The 17,097-nt window shown below is 49.0% G+C and overlaps 1 protein-coding gene across 3 annotated transcripts in view; it reads left to right on the top strand.

The window, feature by feature from the left end:
* Evc (EvC ciliary complex subunit 1) overlaps positions 1-17,097 on the top strand; it is a 38,370-nt gene that overhangs the window by 2,834 nt on the left and 18,439 nt on the right. For 2 of the 3 annotated variants that reach the window (XM_031341909.1, XM_031341908.1), the window contains exons 2-10: positions 1,091-1,210; positions 4,514-4,597; positions 7,161-7,408; positions 8,810-8,894; positions 9,988-10,086; positions 11,778-11,915; positions 14,075-14,233; positions 15,384-15,600; positions 16,182-16,330. In XM_031341909.1, the coding sequence (XP_031197769.1) occupies positions 1,091-1,210; positions 4,514-4,597; positions 7,161-7,408; positions 8,810-8,894; positions 9,988-10,086; positions 11,778-11,915; positions 14,075-14,233; positions 15,384-15,600; positions 16,182-16,330 (1,299 nt within the window). Of the gene's footprint in view, positions 1-1,090; positions 1,211-4,513; positions 4,598-7,160; positions 7,409-8,809; positions 8,895-9,987; positions 10,087-11,777; positions 11,916-14,074; positions 14,234-15,383; positions 15,601-16,181; positions 16,331-17,097 lie in introns of those variants that run through there. The other variant, XM_031341910.1, reaches the window with a different exon arrangement.

The raw sequence follows: 17,097 nt of genomic DNA, 5'->3' as shown, positions 1-17,097 counted from the left end.
GGCTTTGCCTGGGGAATACTGCGTCAAGTCCCTTGAGCCTCTATGTCTATCAGCCTACCTTCAAAGTGACCTGTGTCTATTTAAAGAAACTCCATTGGCTGCATATTGTTAATTCTCTCTTTGGAACTCACAGCCAAAAGCCCAAGAACTCTGGCTGGGACCAGATCCTCTTTCACAAGGCCCTTCTCTGTTGGGTACATCATGACCCTCTGGTACTTTGGAATGCTAGACAGGATTTCAGGATCACAGTCTCCTCAAACAGGAAACATGACTGCAGAAAGCTGGACACTCAGCTGCAACAGGGACGTTTACTTGGCAAGGAGAGTGGGTAAGAGTGAAGTGCTCCCATCCACCCAAACAAGCTCGTAGGAAACCTGTCAGTATCCGTGCTGACATCCTCAAGGTGGTGAGGTTTCAGGTCACACACCTACCACTTGTCTGTAGTCCACAGTAGAAGTCACTCCTCTGTTGAAGGTAACCAAGATCATTACTTTTAAAATCGCCCAAGTGGCTATAATGAGAACAGCAGGGGGAATAGTGTCTGCGCATTCCATGCAAGGGAGTGGTAGCTCCTGTTCTGGTTTTCCTGTCTGTCGCTGTGATGAGACAAAACCTGACAGCAAGCAACTGGGCAGGGTGTGTTTTAGCACAGGGCAGTCCATCACTGTGCAGAAGTCAGAGCAGGAACCTGAAGCAGCTAGTCATACCACAGTCTAGAGCAGCAACAAATGAATGCACACAGGTACCATTGCTTCTGTCGGAGTAGTCCATCAAATCTGCAGAAAGAAGCGAAGAACAGAAATCAAGAAACACTGCAAGCTTTGCTCCCAGTGTTGCCTGGAGTCTTGAGGTCAACTGAAATATGCACCTTAAGGCATTTCTTAGAAAAATGGTCTAGGTGGCCTGGGTGGTTTTAAAGGGCTCTACTAGAGTAGAGTCTAGTAGAGTCTTGGTGGGCGAAGGGGGCAGGAAGGGCACATGGTGGCCAGAGGTGTCTGCTGGGTAGGGGTCTGGAGGCTAAAGTTCAGGGGGACAGACAAAGCTGATTGACTTCAGCATCTGGCTTCTCTCCACCCCTTTGTGGTTTTAGAAAGATGACAGGAAACGTCTGCTCAGGAGTTCAGAGCCCCCTGCACAGAGCCTACGGGATACTGGCTCCCAAGCCAGGAGGCGCCAGAGAGAAACCACTCGGGATGAAGATGCCCCTGAGGTTAGTTTGGGTCTGGGTGCTTCTGTGGGCACATGCTGAATGTGGGACTGTCTTCCTGGAAGCCAAGGTATCGTGCTACAACCACTAGATGATTTATTTCCCCAGAAAATGCCGTGTATGAATAGTAATAGGCACAGATTTTTAAGTCCGCTGTTGTGTGAGTTTTGACAAAGGTATGCCTCCTCACAATTAAAGTCCCAATACCCCAGAAAGCTCTCTAGTGCCTGTCTCTGGTCACACTTATTCAAGAAGCAACCCCAGGTAGGGTTTGCATGACCATGGGATGACTAGAGTTTTGCGTGGAGAGTACCCTGTTCTCTTTGTATCGTGGGTCCCACAGCACCCTGCTACTAACACTTGCCCATTTGTTTGCATAGCTGCACTGGGCCTCTTCCCCTCCCCCAAAAGGTGGGGGGATCAATGTGAACACACCCCTGTTAGTCATTCAGCACCTCCTGAATGTTTGACGGATGGACTGGTTGTTCTCAGAACCCAGCTGTCATCAGCCAAGCCCCAATTCTATTCTCTAACTAAAATGTATTACTCTAAGTAAGCAGGCAGCCACGGGAAGGCTGGGCACCCTGTCCAGGTCTTCCCTGTTCAGCATCAGTTGGCCCATGGAACATGGCCAGGGTGCACTCTCCCAGTAGGGACAGAGGGACATCACTTGACATTCCCTGGTGCCCCTGCGCACTTTAAGTTGAGGCAGATGGAATGTCTGGTGGGTTTGTGCCCTCATAACACTCTCCTTCAGCTTTCCTTGTTGTTCTTATATTCAGATGGAGAAACTGAGGTTCAAAGAGACAGTCTACTTTCCTGGGTCCCCAAACTGGGGAGTGGCCAAGGTCAGATAAATCCGAGGCACCTGCACAGCAAGCACTGCAGCCCTCCACACACTGCCTACCCCTGTCTCTCAGGCTCCTTCCTCTTGGGGTTCTCTGCTGGCCATGTAGAGGGCTTGGGCTTTGAAGCCAACTTCTCCAAAGTCTAGAACTCAGATCAGGGTAGCAGCTTCTTTTCCCAAGTTGCCTGTGCCTCCCACAGATTTCAGTAACCCCATTCTTTCCTGGGAGAGAGCCTGGCCTGCAGACCCCAGACCTCAATGCTTCAGGGAGGCTGTGGAGGTGAAGAGAGAGCCTTGTGGGACTCCAGGACCCTGAAGGGTCATAGGACCCAGGAGCTACAGTCTAACCACAATAATATGTATCTCAAGATCTCGCTCTCATGTCTGTTTCTCTCTGTGTGTGTCTGCATTGTTTGGGGTTTGTGTCTCTGTGGACAGCTTTTCACCCTCGTCTGCCTGGGTGAGTCTCTGTGGGTGCCTGGGACAATTTGTGTGTGAGTTTTGGGTATGTGGTATCTCTCTGTCTTTCGTCCTTCATCTCTCTGGATTGCCTTGCCCCTCCCTACATACCATTAAAATTCCTCTCACAGACAGGAAAACTAGGTCCACACAAATGCTTGTACACAGATGTCCAGCTTGGTCCACAACAGCCAGACTGGAAGGAGCACAAATGACCATCAGTGGAGAAATGCATGGATAAAATGTGGTCTATCATTCAGGCCCAGTGGACTACACTAGAGCTGAGGTGGGAAGATTGTGAATTTTAGCCTGATCTGCCTTACGTATTGAAACCAAGACTCCCAACAAAACAGAATTGTCATCTGTCCTTGCTGAATGTTACCGACCATGACAAGGAGCACAGTACTGATATGCACTGTGAGCCTGGCCATCGTCACCCAAAGTGAAGAAAGCCAGTCATGAATGGAACCAGAAACCAAATGCGCGGGGAATTTATATGAACAGGAAGTAGCTGAGTGGTTGCCAGGGGAAGGTGAGTAACCAGTAGAGAGCACAGGGCTTCTCTGCTGCAGTGAGCCATTCTGACATTGCCTAGGTGATTATCTGATATTGGGGAAACACTAAAGACGATTGGTTACATGTTGTACAAGCGTGATTGTACAGGGCATGAATTCTACACCAATAAAACTTAAAAAGAAAAGACAAACCCTCCTAGGTGAAGTGGCTCTGGATCCCATGGGAGCAGCACTAGCCTTGGTACCCAGTATGGACCAAACCCTGCTCTGCTGTCCATTTGCTGTGCAGTGTTGGTCAGGAAACATAACCCGTCTGGGCCTCAGGCCCCTCACTGTGACCGTCACAGAGATTTCCCCCACCGGGTTCCCAGAGTCATGCCGCCATTCCTGTCTCAGATGGTACTCCATCGGGGGAGCAGCAGTGAGAGATTACCTCATCTTCCTTCAGCCTAGTAAGGTTCAGCCTGCAGCCTGCCTCAGTGCCTGGCAGGCGCACATCACCAGGGTAATGATTGCCCAGAGCTGAGTTAAATACCTGCCTATGTTCAGCTGTGTTTCTGCCCAGTGAGCCCAGCCACCTCTCCTGTGCACAGAGAACCTCAGCCTTGTGACCTGTCCCGCTCCTGCTTAGACGAACTCTGTTTAATGAATAGCCCTGTTAGTTAAAACACGCAGAAGCTTCCCGAAGGTTTCTGAGGCCTGCTGCTCCACAGCCTGCAGTCTTCTGGTTTGCCTTTGCTAATGAAGAGTGTGTGCGTGTGTGGTGCATGTGTGTGTATGTGTGTGTGTGTGCACATGTGTGTATGTATGCATGTGTGTGTCTGTGTGCATGTGTGTGTGTATGCGCGTGTGGTACATGTGTGTGTATGTATGTGTATGTGTGTTGTGATAACCCTGGTGGTCCTGAGGTGTATAATAAGAAAGAAGGATAGGCAAACCTTGTAAGCCAAGGCAGTAAATGTTCCTTCATGGCCTCTGCATCAGATCCTGCCTCCAGATTCTTGCCCTGACTCCTCTCAATGATGGGCTGTAATATTTGAGGTGAAATTGACTCTTTCCTTCCCAAGTTACTTTGGTCATGGTATTTATCACAGTAAAAGAAAAGTGACTATGACAGGTATACACATACATGCATTCCTGTCTCTCTTCATCTATAAACTCATAGATACAACATTCACCTGCCCATCTGCCCCCCCACCTGTCCATTGAACTATTCTCTGCCCACCTACTGATAAGTGTCTTCTTCTATCCATCCATCTATCCATCCACACTGTCATTCCTCAATCTTTCTGTCCATTCTTACGTCACTATTTACCAATCCACCTATCCATCCATCCATCCTTCTTGCAAGGATCCAAATGGGCCTGTCAGGGTTCCTTCCTGTAGCCATTGTTGCAGGTGGGATGTGGCATTTTGGAGAGTTGTGACAGTCCATCTTTAATGCGACAGGAAGTTCATTGTGCTGCTTTTACCTTTCCTTTGCAGGTGTGTGAGCCATCCTTGAGTGGCAACATCACAGCATTTGCACTGAAAGCCAGAGTTGTCTATCCCATCAACCAGAAGTTCCGGGTGAGCACTCCAAGTTCCATTTTATCAGTGAAGTTTACTCCATTATGTGCTGGACTCCATGGGGATCCATGGGCATGGATCAGATGTGGGTTTCCATCCTGTCTGAAAGTTTGGTGTGCAACAGATCAAAACATGAGAACTAACCAATTGTGTGGGTCACATGGGGGCCACATCAAGGTCAGGAGTTATAGAAACTGCTTGATCTACAAGAACAGCAGCCCCACCATAGTGGGATGTGATCCTCCCTCTGGAACTGATTTGATGGGTGCCTCAGGCTCAGCTTCTGTCTCTGTCCATATGGCTGAGGGTTAATGCCAGATGCTGTGCTTCCTAGACATTCATGTGAGGTTGAGAGATTGTCATGCATCAGGCATTTTTCCTTTGCAGCATCCCTAAAAGGTGAATGGACTGCTCAAGGTCACATTCAGGAGGAAGCCAACTCTACCCTCCACATGTGGCAGTAGGTCTTGCACCCATGACCATGACCAGGGCACCTTGGCTGGAGTCTTATGCAGAGAGCAGCCATAACAGAGGGAGGAGCTGAGCCCATAAAGTGTCCTGTGGACAGTGTTCTGGTCCAGAGTGTTTAGAGGAGGGCTGGTATCCTGGTACTCAGGAAGATACTCTGAGTCTCGAGGATGCTATCCTGACTCCTGCCTCAGCCTCTCTTTCATGTCCTTTTATTGCTAGGCTGTGAAACAGGAGGCAGGGTGATAGTCTTCTACCTTGCCAGCTGTTTGGGCTTCAGGCAAGACAGTGTGTGGAAGGACTCAGAACTTGTTCAGTCAGCAAGTTCCTGCACCAAAGGGTGTTTCCAGACTCTCTCCCTGTGGAAGCCTCGTGATGAGTAACATCTGGTTGTGCTCCTGAAGTTGTTAGGTTCAGATGCTGGGCCCTGGCAGGCCTAATAAGCTGAGCTTACCCATCTTCAGGAGGCCAGTTAAAGGGTCAACAGTAAAGCAGCGCTCTCTCTTTCTCTCCCTCCCTCCCTCTCTCCCTCTCTCTCTCTCTCTCCCTCCCTCCCTCCCTCCCTCCCTCCCTCCCTCTCTTTCTCTCTCTCTCTTCCCTCCTTCCCTCCCTCTCTCTCTCTCTCTCTTTCTCTCTCTCTCTCTCTCTCTCTCTCTCTCTCTCACACACACACACACACACAAACGTACAAACATACTCACAGCCTATCCACAATCCCACCCCCAGCACGTAAGTCTACCATCTGGGTCCTGACATGAAGCTTATGTTCAAATGGAAGGACAAGAGGTTTGCACAACTACACAATCCTAGTCGAAGTGTGGCATCAGACACTGCTGACCCTTCTGCCAGGTCTGACAGGTGGTCAGAACCGTGTAACTCTTTCTGGGAAACAGCTCTCCCCCTGATGGCTTCAACCTTTTCCTCCTCCCAGTGGAGATTTTCTGGAGAAATTCTAATTCCTTGAGCACTCTTGTTTTAATACTCTAACTGGAGAGATGGCTCAGTCAGTCAAGTGTGTGCCTTGGAAACAAGTCCCCAGAATCCATGTCTGAAAGGCTGGACATGGTGATGTGCCCTTAGAAGCTCAGCACTAGGGACGGAAAGGCAGAGGGATTCTGAGGATCACTGTCCAGCCAGCCCAGAACAATCTGTGAGCACCAGGCCAATAAGAGACCCTGCCTCAAAAACAAGGTGAACAGCACCCTAGGAATGACTTTTATCCAACACACAGAGGCGGGGGAGGGGGCTGTCAGGGGAGATCTTCAACTCTGCCAGGCCAGTTATAATCATGGCTGACTGACCTGTTCCCTAGTACACTGTTAAAAGCTTACTCAGCTCCTTGCTGTCTGTCAGGTGGACAGAGGGCTCTTCTATGTCAATATGGTTGTGTCTACCTGAGCAGCACAGGGCACAGGCCCTGTAGGTTCCCTCAACCCCATCCCATTGTCAGGCAGCAGGCCACAGAGAGATGGTCAGGAACCTCAGGGACCCAGCAGACCTCAAGGAAGGCAAGCCACAGCAAAGGCAGACTCCAGCTGGGCAACTGGATCTGGGATGTCCCAGAAGCAGCACATGAAGAGAAGGTCTGGAGCATGGGCCACTTTAGCCAGTGTAGGCCCAGCAGCAGGGGACAAGCCTAGACAGAGAGCTGAACACTTCCAATCATTCCAAGGATCAGACAATGACTAGTGCCACCCTGGGCTTAGGTAGGAGATAAAGGCTTGTCAGGGCAGTGGGGGCTACCAAGACCATGGCAAGAATGTCCTTCATCAGGATAGATGCTCAGCACAAGTAGGCAAAGGGCTCCTGGGGCTGAGCCATTCACAGAGGAGACAAGGAGGGAAGGCTGCCTACCAGAGGTCATCATGGGCTACGCAGATGGGAGAGCTGAACACAGTGGTGTGTGGGGACAGATCCTAATGGTTCCAGGTAGGAGCCTGGTAAAGAGGGCTGGACCCCTGAAGACAAGTGTGAGGACAGATGGGCCACGGTTCGGTCCCTCAGGTGTGGGTTTGACCATGCTCCTGGGACTGAAACACATTCACCTCCGCCCCTGTGGTCGGTCAGCTCAGTCGGGTCTCGCTCTGTTCTTTAGCCTCTGGCCGACGGATCCTCCCACCCATCGCTGCATGAGAACCTCACACAGGCAGCTGCTATCCTGCCCCACCTACCTCACCAGCCAGCAGAGGCCTCACCAGCCAGCAGCCTGGGCAGCCTGAGCCAGGCTGGCAAGGACGATGGCAGCTCCTCCTCCAGCATGCGGTCAACCTACAGCGACGACAGGATCCTCCAGTGTACCTTCCTCCGGGTGGGCAGCTTCCCTGAGATTCTGGCCTGTGAGAGGTAAGGAGTGGCCTCGGGACAGTGGAACTGCAGTGGCTGGTGCAAAGGAGGAGACAGATTCAGAAATGTTAACTAACTCAGCTGTGGGTACACAGTCTCAGAGCCAGGCCTGAGCCCCGGAGTGAGGTGACAAGGGAGCAGTGTTTAACCACTGATGTGTCCCAGAAACTGTTAGTGCAGCAAATGCTCTGAGAGTTTGGGGCAGAATTTGCAGCACCTGGTCCCAGGAACTTGAGTGCCTGATCCCTGTTGCTCATGGCTATATCTCTGTTGCATAGCAAAGGGAGCCTGGACCAGGTTTAGTGATCCATTAAAAATTAGGCAGTATGTCCCCTACTTTGTAAACAGATGCAGGGAGGCTGGGCAACTTGAAAAAGGTCACACCATACACCTTAGCTCTAAGGCACAGGTGACAAGTCACCAGACTCACTCCTTGGTCTACTGACACAGGTATGATTGGCATCTATCCTCTGTTCTCTGTGCTCCGAAGTTCCAGGAACCCCTGGATATCTTAGTTACTTTTCTATTGTTAAGATAAGATACAGAGCAACTTACAGCGTTCATTGGAGCTTACTGTTCCAGAGGGTTACAGCCCATGATTATAATGGTGAGGAGCAGGCAGGCAGGTCTGGCACTAGAACATCCTTATCTGTATATGCAAGGCAGAGGGAGAGGTAACTAAGAATGACATGGGCTTTTGAAAACTCAAAGTGTGCTTCTAGTGACACACCTTCTCCAACAAGACCACACCTCCCAATCCTTCACAAACAGTTCCATCAACTGAGGACCAAATATTCAAACATATGACCTTACAGGGACCATTCTCATTCAAATAACAGGTCAGCCTTGGACCAAGAATAGGAAGGAGTAGGGTTGGGGCCTGTTACAAGAATGTTGTCCCTGGGCTGAGAGAGACTGGAGTGGATCCCAGTCTCATGCCTGCATTCACAGACTTCATAATAGTGTGTATACGAGGTTTTATCCAAATGCATTCATCTGCGAGGAAGAAAGGGGTCCTGAGGCAACCTGTATCTGTGCCTGATAGCTCTGGCCCTCTGCTCTCTGAGTCTTTCTTGCCTGTCATGCAGGCCTAAGGCTGTCTGTGCTGAGGAAAGGCCTAAGGTGGCAGAAGTGACAGATTCTAGAGAGGATACACCGAGCCTGCTATGCTGGTTTTCTCTTTCTCTGTCTGGATGCATTGTCTTCAATGTCCCAGAAGCTGGGTCCTGATACTTAATATTCCTCAACTGAGTCATCCAGCAGCAGTCTGGACTTCTCTAACCCTGATTGTGTGTGAGGAACATGAACAAGGGGACAGAGCCACCACGGAAACCAAGTAGAGACCAGTGTCCTATCGTCACCCTGCCTTCTGACTCTTTGACCTCTGTCTGCTCCTCTCAGTGTAGATATCGACCTGTGTGTCTGCAGCCTTCACCTGAAAGACCTGCTTCAGGTAGACACAGCGCTGAGGCAGGAGAAGTACCTGGTAAGTGGAAACATTTGCTCTCTCTTCCTGACCTGGGAACCAGATGAGGAGATGAGACTCCCTAGGTGCACAGAGCCCTAGATGTGAGAAGGGTACAGATCTGGGTGAAAACAGATATGAAAACCAGAGAGTCATGCAGTGAGGTCCAGGCACTGTATAAGGTCATGCATTTGGAAGCTCTGTGTGTGGTAATATATTTAGGGGCTCTGTATATGGTCTCTCATTCGGAGGTGCTGTATGTGGTGATGCATTTGGAGGCACTGACAATACATGGACTTCCATTTATCTGGGGTGGGAGCAATCTAGAGATGTGTTGAGGGCTCAGGCTACACCTGCTAAGGACTCAGGGGAGAGCACACTGTTTGAGAGAAAGACACCAAGCCAATAACTACAAATATCCGCAACATCACACAAGCTGAGGCTGTGGGGAGACCAGAGTCTGCACACATCACTGAGGGAATAGAAAACTGTAGGACGAGTTCTTAGATATCCAAGATTTGATGCCTAGAAGACTGGTGGTTCTTCCCCTTGGTATCTGTCCCAGAGAGACGATGTCAGCCCCAACCCCTGTGTGAATGTTCGCCACAATGGTGTCTGCGATGATACTTGGATAATAATACTCCTGCAGTGCAGTGACTAGACACCATTCAGGTGGTACCCACTGGGATTACCTGGGATTCCCCAATTCTAGGAGGGCCCTTCTTGGTTTAAGGGGTATCTCTCCCGTGGAGACGGAATCTAGGAGGGCTTTGCACGTCAATTCTGTGGAGTTGTCTCTAACTCTCTTACAAGGAAGCAAGTCTCCATGTAGGAATGGGGGCAGGTCATGAAGGGCTCTGCACAGGGTAGGTAGGCATTGACTAGTATAGGGGTGGGAGGGTCAGGAGAGAGAGAAGAAAGTAGCAAAGTGGGGAGAAGGGAAAAATAAAGGAAGAAAGGTGAGAAATATTCTTTAGAAGCTTCACCAAATCCAGAACAGCCCATTACTGTGATATATAATCTTTTATATAAAGGTCCTTTCCTTCAGCAAGAATGGTATTGGGCATGGGGCACTACTCAGATGTTTCTCCTGACACTTCCTTTATGCCAACAGATGTTCATTCAGATTCTTAAAGCATGCCTCCTGGATTTTTTTCCGAAAAAGAAGCCTGATGATGAATTATACCAGAAGATTCTTTCCAAACAAGAGCATGTAAGTCTTTAGCCTGTATCTCAAGATAACTCCCTAAATTGTTAAAATAATGAGACATATCATTCTATGCATAAAATATTTTTTCTTTAATGCATAAAGTGGATTTTAGAGTATACATTTGAACTCGGTGTGACAACTCTGTGAAAGTGTATGTGCATATGTAAAAAGGACACTTGTGCTGACCTGCAGCATGGCTCCTGGAATCCTAACTAGGAATGGCAAGGGAATGAAGAAAGGACAGACACATGTACAGGAAAGCTGGGACCAGCTGGGATTGTACTCATTCTGATGGAGGGCACCTCCTACCACCAGCAACCAGGAACCTCAGCATGTTTATTGGGTACAGCAGGGAAAGAGAAATTGGCTACTGTTGGTAGGCGTTATCTGTAGGTGATCAGTCTCAACCTTATATCTCTTGAAGAAGTTAGCCCCACATCTCACTGGTTGCCTGGGAACACAGCCCCAGTGAAGCAAAAACCATTCCTCACCCCCACATTGGGGTTTGGAAGAGTCACACAAAGCACTCCATGATCCTTCCTGAGCTTGGAGTGACTGCAGATCTAGAAATGCTGTTGGCCTGGAGGGTGTTGCTCCCTAACACTGAATCCCAGAGCTGACTCAGTCGCCCAACTCATCACAAGAAGACCCTGGAATGTCAGCTTCCCTGTGGAAGCAGAGCCTGTGCTGTCTGTTCAGTGTGCTAGGACCACACCAGATCAATGGCTTCCCATGAAGATGCTGTCCCAGAGAGAAAGAAGCTGAACAACTAAGCTGTACTGCTCACTTCCTGCTCTTGGACCCACCAAATACTTCCCACTTCCTTCTTTTTTTTTTTTAAATACAAGTATTTTATTTATACAAGTCCATTGTAGCTGTCTTCAGACACACCAGAAGAAGGCATCAGATCCTATTATAGATGGTGAGCCACCATGAGGTTGCTGGGAATTGAACTCAGGACCTTTGAAAGAGCAGTCAGTGCTCTTAACTGCTGAGCCATCTCTCCAGCCCCCACTTCCTTCTTGAGGTGTAGTGTATAAATAATCCTTCCTCCTGGAAACTTTATGTGGGAAGAAGGAATATTCCTACCTAGTCCTGAGAACACACATTTTCTAAGAATTTGTAATGATTGAAAGACACAGTTTCATTGTTTGCTAAGTTTGCTAACTATAGTTTCAGGAGGATTGAGGATGTAGAAGAAAATCATCATTCATTCTGGAGGTCCAATGTTTCATGAAGTAAAAGAGTTCGTACCCTCATACCTTAAATATATCTTCACTTTCTGCGTGTGACTGCATGATGGGGTGTGGGCAAATGTGCCACAGGACATAAGTGAGGCCAAGAGCAGCTCTGTGGGATTGGTTCTCTTTCCATCCCCCATGGGTTCTGATAGCAAACTCACAATTTTAGCCTTACAGAGCAGTTGCTTTCACCCACAAAGTTATCTCTCTGGCCCAGCATTAAATTCTAGGACTGTGCTAAGAACATCTTATTAGAGTGTGTGTGTGTGTGTGTGTGTGTGTGTGTGTGTGTGTGTGTGTGTGTGTATACACTCATATATATGTATATACATAATAAAATATCTGTCAGAAGTCTAATATTTATTCTTTTAGAGTTTGAGTTTTACCCATTTTTCTTTGTGTATTTGTTCCCTCCCTCATCCTATTGTGTATCTGTTCCTTCCCTCACCCTAGGATTTGGAGGAGTTAGAAAAGGGACTTCAGGCCAGATTGGTGAACACAGAAATGTCGGGCACTGGCGACTCTGGCTCCGTTTCCCTGGCAGATGTGGAGAGGAAGGAGAGAGAGCTCTCAGAGCAGCTCATAGACGATGTAGGTGCTGCCTCTCTCTTCTGTGGGTTTCTTGGATTCTGCAACAGTGACGTTGGTGAGACTAGAGAAGTGACACTGTCACCATCCCAGGACAGAGACCCCGTTTCTGAAGTTCAGTGGCCAAGAATGTATCCTTAGAGAGTGGAGATTTACAGAGGACAGTTTTTATCCATTTACGTTTTTAGCCTGCTGTTTTGCTTTTTTGTTTGTTTGTTTGTTTTTGTTTTTTGGGTTTTTTGTTTGTTTGTTTTTTTGTAACTGAAAGCCACAATTCCTGTAAACTACCACCCCATAGTAAAGTGGATTCTAGGAGCATCTCCAACTCTCAGCCTCACAAAACAAAGCCACCAAAGAGAGTGTCCTTGGAGCACTCCTTTCTCATTTTGATTCCACGGCCTCCAGGCCATGGATTTGTGCCCTTGGCACCTTCTGTGCTGGAGAGTAGGAACTCCGATTTTCTGGGGTATGGCCCTGCCCAAGAGACACAGTGACAGCTATGATGAGGGAGGAGGATATCCTGGCTCCTCTTTTGCCGTCAAAAGTTCTGGGGGTTGCTGAAGTATGACTGGGGGACTTGTTTCTTTCACTTCAAGAGCTGAAAAACCTCCTTAGAGGACCATAGAAAGACCAATCAGAAGGAATGTGGGCCACTACATGAGCAGACAGGAGCCAGGGAAAGCTGAGAGATAGGAAGGCAATTGAAGAAGAAAGAGTTTATTTGGGCTTGCTGTTCCAGAGGGTGAGAGTAGAAGATGGCCCAGTGAAGGCATGGTGCCAGAAACAGAAACTGGGGGCTCTCATCTTGAACCACAAGCATGGAACAGAGAGAGCAAACTACAGATGGCAGAAGTCTTTAAACTTTCAAAGCCCTCCTCCAGTGACACACCCCCTTCAACAAGGCCTCCCCAAACAGTGCCACCAACTGGGAACAAAAATGTAAAGGACTGAGGCTATGGGGGACATTCATTCAAGGGGCACAATTGCTTTTCTCATTGCTGTAGCCAATCACCTGCCAGGCAGCACCTTAAGGGAGGAATGGCTTATTCAGCTTACAGTTCAAAGGGCATCATCTATGGTAGGCAAGGCATGGTGGCAGGAGCATAAAGCAATTGGTCACATTGCATCCACAGTTAATGTTGGAATTTAGCTCTCCTTTTCATTCATTCTGGGCCTCCATCCCACAGGATGGTGCCACCTGCATTCAGGATCAGTGTGGACCTAAAGGGACCTGAACCAAATACAGCCAATAATGAACAGTCACCTCCTGTGATATTTGGGTTTCTCCTAGTCCTGTTGCTCTGCCTTAGGACCCGTTCTACCTAGAAGTAAGCAGGCAAGCAAGGCACACAGATGACACACAGCCTGCATGCCATAAAGACAACCACTAGACCTCCTGCCTTCCTTGATGCTGAAGCTTAGATAGGCTGTGTTGTCACACTTTGAAGCTCCCAGCATCCCAAGTCATGAGTCAACTCTTCCCGGCTCTGGTCCTGATAAGATACAGTATGGGAAGCTGAATTTCAAAAACAGAATGATTTCACATCCGCATCTTCTCTGCCTCTTGCTCTTTTGGATTTCTGGAACAATGACTAATGTAGTTGGTGGCCTGAGTTTTTATTTTAAAGCCATATTTAATCCCTTTGAGAGATCCTAGAACTCGCAGGGTCTCATTGCCTCATTTCTCGTGCTCCCAACGAGTAATTGTGACCCATTTGGAGTCCTTAAGCAGTGTTCATAACTTCCTTATTGGCAACAGTGCCCTGAGTTTGCTGAAAACACCTCTATTATATGACTGGAGCCACAGCTGTTGGGCCAGAGAGTGGAGGGTGTCCATCACGGGACACAATTGACTCCGAGATAAACGCCCTTCAATTGCAGAAGGGTCAAGGTGGGAATGGGGGAGGAGCTGTGGTTTCCAGACACTGCCCAGAGCAATTACTCCTTGGGAGCATGAGAAATGAGGCAGTGAGACCCTGCGAGTTCTAGGATCTCTCAAAGGGATTAAATATGGCTTTAAAATAAAAACTCAGGCCACCAACTACATTAGTCGTTGTTCCAGAAGTCGAAAAAAATAAGAGGCAGAGAAGGTGCAGATGTGAAATCATTCTGTTTCTTGAATAAGGTTTCCTTGTCACTTGCCGCTCATGCTCATTTTACAGATGGGAGCTTTCTGGAAACAGATGGAAAGCATCCAGCCCCTTCTCACGGACCAGTTTAAATGTTCCAGCTCCAAGGCTCGGCAGTTCATGATGACTCTGACAGGAAGAATGATTGTTGCTGAAGGACTGTTGCATGACTCTCAGGACCTGCATGTCCTGGTAACACAGGGCACAAGGATGGGGAGGGAAACACCTTAGGGACCAGGAGGTCAAACACAGTCATGTTGTAAAGGGGTATATGCCCTCCACAAAAGGGCAGTGAATCCTCCTACCATCCATCCATCATCCATCTCTCCACCACCCCTTCAGCATCCATTCATCCATCCATCAAACATCCACCTGTCATCTACCCATTAAAAACACGATCCATTCTATGTGTATGACTATTTTGCCTGAGTGTATGTATATATACCAGGTACATGCCTGGTACCCAGGAAGGTCAGAAGAGAGTGCCAGATCCTCTGGAACTGGAGTTATGGATGTTTGTGAACCACCCGATAGCCAAGTCCTTTGCAAGAGCAGCAAGTACTCTTAACCACTGAGTCATCTCTCCAGATACTTGTTAATTGTGGTGTGTGTGTGTGTGTGTGTGTGTGTGTGTGTGTGTGTGTGTGTTTCCCCTCAAGCTGGAGAGTTACAGGTCATTGTGAGTCAACTCATAAGGGTGCTGGAAATCAAACTCTGATAGAGCTGCACTGTTTAACTACAGAGCCATCGCTTACCTGTTTGCCCATTCTTATATCCATCCATCACCCACCATCCCATAGTAGAAATGCCTGATCAGATTAGTGGTCCTACAGCACTGAGCTTGGGTTCTCAGTGCTGGCTGCCTATTGATATTTTCTGAGACACCTTAAAGACTCTGATACTTAGGCTTTGGGTGGTCTCTATATAGTGGTCAGGCTTAGGCTGACAGCCAGGAGAAGAGAGGTGTAAGAGACGAGAATCCCAAAATCTGGGTCTGTCTAGAGGACAGTGGTAGAAGGGTTTGGGGACAGGACAGGTGCTAGGTACCCTGTGGCTTATCCCAAACTGTGAAGGTGTGGTGAGGTTTCCATCCTGGGCCTAAGATGCAGATGGGGAGGGAGGGCATTCACTGTGCTCAGAATGAAGTGTGTGTGTGTGTGTGTGTGTGAGAGAGAGAGAGAGAGAGAGAGAGAGAGAGAGAGAGAGAGAGAGAGAGAGAGAGAGAGAGAGAGAGAGAGAGAAAGAGAGAAAGAGAGAGAGAGAGAGATTGGAGCCCACTGCTCCCTCAATATCTTCAAGACAGAGCCCTGAGGCCCAGCCATTGTCCTATGTCTCCCTACAGGACACCTTGGAGAGGACAATGGGTAGAGCCCACATGGCAAGAATGGTAGAGTTCCTGAGGACCCAGATCCAGGAGGAGGCCAAGTGCCGGCTTGCTGCCATCTCCCGTGGCCTGGAGCTGCTGACGGTCCAGGGACAACTATCTGGGAGGCAGAAGGAAGAACTTCTGACCCAGCAGCACAAGGCTTTCTGGGAGGAGGCCGAGTGCTTTGGCAGGGGTGCGCTAGTGGGCCTGGTTTGGGGATCTGGAATCACATGACTCATGACACTAAGCCAGAGCCAACTCCTCTTCTAATCCTGGGGATAATCCATGCCAGGCAATGGGCAGTGCCAGGCCCAGCCTCCCTCTCCATAGAGCAGAATGATTAGAGTCTGTGTAAGATTGGAGTCATCTTCTATTCTTAGTGACTCAGGCTGACAAGACCCCAATGTCAAGGCAGGACCACCTAGAACTCAAAGGAGAAGACGCTATCAACCAGAGTGGACATAGAAATGTCCAGGGGGGACCCATACTGCCCACGTGCAGCCCCAGCCCCACCCAGCTGAAGAGCTAGTAACACTGAGTCAGGTCAGCACAGGTAGAGGGAAGCTACACAGGTTCTCCATGTCTACTTCTGTCCACAGGGCCACAGAGATAGGCTGGCAAAGTTCAAGATCCTGAGGTCACTGTCAGTGAGACCTGCCCAGAAAAACAGATCTGGCACCTACAGAGAAGGGACCATTTGATAGGCCACAGGAGCAGGTCATTGTGGCCCTGCTGGAGAGTGACCCCCTGCTCTATGGTTCTTTTCAATCCCAGAATTCATGCAGAGGGGTAAAGACCTGGTCCAGTTGTCTCAGGCTCGACAAGCAGAGGCAGCGGCAGAGCTCACACAGGCTCAAGAAGAAGAACGGAAGAGTTTCCTGGCTGATTCCCAGCTGACCTCAGATCCAGGGAAGTTCCTCAAGGTGACTCTGTCCCTATCCCCATCCCCAGGACTTGTCCTTTGCAGGTTGAGCCTGGTCAACACTTAGGCCTCTATAAAACACAACTTCAGCACGTGCCTGCCCATGCCAGGCACATGACCATAGCCAAGTCCCTCGGTCTCTGTGTTCTTGACTCCTCTTTCGTGGGCCAGTGTCAAGCATCCCAAGCTGGGTTGCTAAGAGGAGATGGAGAATCTTTAGCAGGCATACCCAATGCTGGTGAATGGGACTCAGAGTGTGCAAGGCCCAAGCTTTTCTCAGAAAGGTCCTAAGCCAAGGAAGTTGAGCAGCCCTCAGTTCTGGTCAGTGCATTAGTCAGGACCAGGGAGGTGGCCCCACTAGAAAATGCCATGAGACTCAGAAGAAAGAGGACAGGAGGCCCGTGGAAGGGCAGGAAGCAGATGCTGGCTTGCTAAAGAGAAAAAGCATCTGAAAACCAATGGGACAGGCTGAGCTCACAGTACAGACACAGGGCCGTGGCGGCAACGTACTGGGAGCCGCATCAAGGTAAGATAAGGCCCTGCCCTCAAAGTACAGAATACATATCTTTCTATTTCAGTATAGATTCAGGCCTGTCACACTTTTCTCTCTATGCCTAGGAGTCAGGAATGTACCCTCAAGGGGTGGGGCTTACTCTGCCTGGGAAGAGTGACTCAAATAAGAGGAAGATAGGGCTCAGCTCTTTGTCAGTTTTGGGTAACATTCTGCTCACCCTGAACCCCAAACATAGGAGAGTGATAGCCATCTAT

This window comes from Mastomys coucha, unplaced genomic scaffold, assembly GCF_008632895.1.
Source record: "Mastomys coucha isolate ucsf_1 unplaced genomic scaffold, UCSF_Mcou_1 pScaffold22, whole genome shotgun sequence".
NCBI lineage: Eukaryota > Metazoa > Chordata > Mammalia > Rodentia > Muridae > Mastomys > Mastomys coucha.
This window is presented reverse-complemented; position numbering and strand designations above follow the sequence as displayed.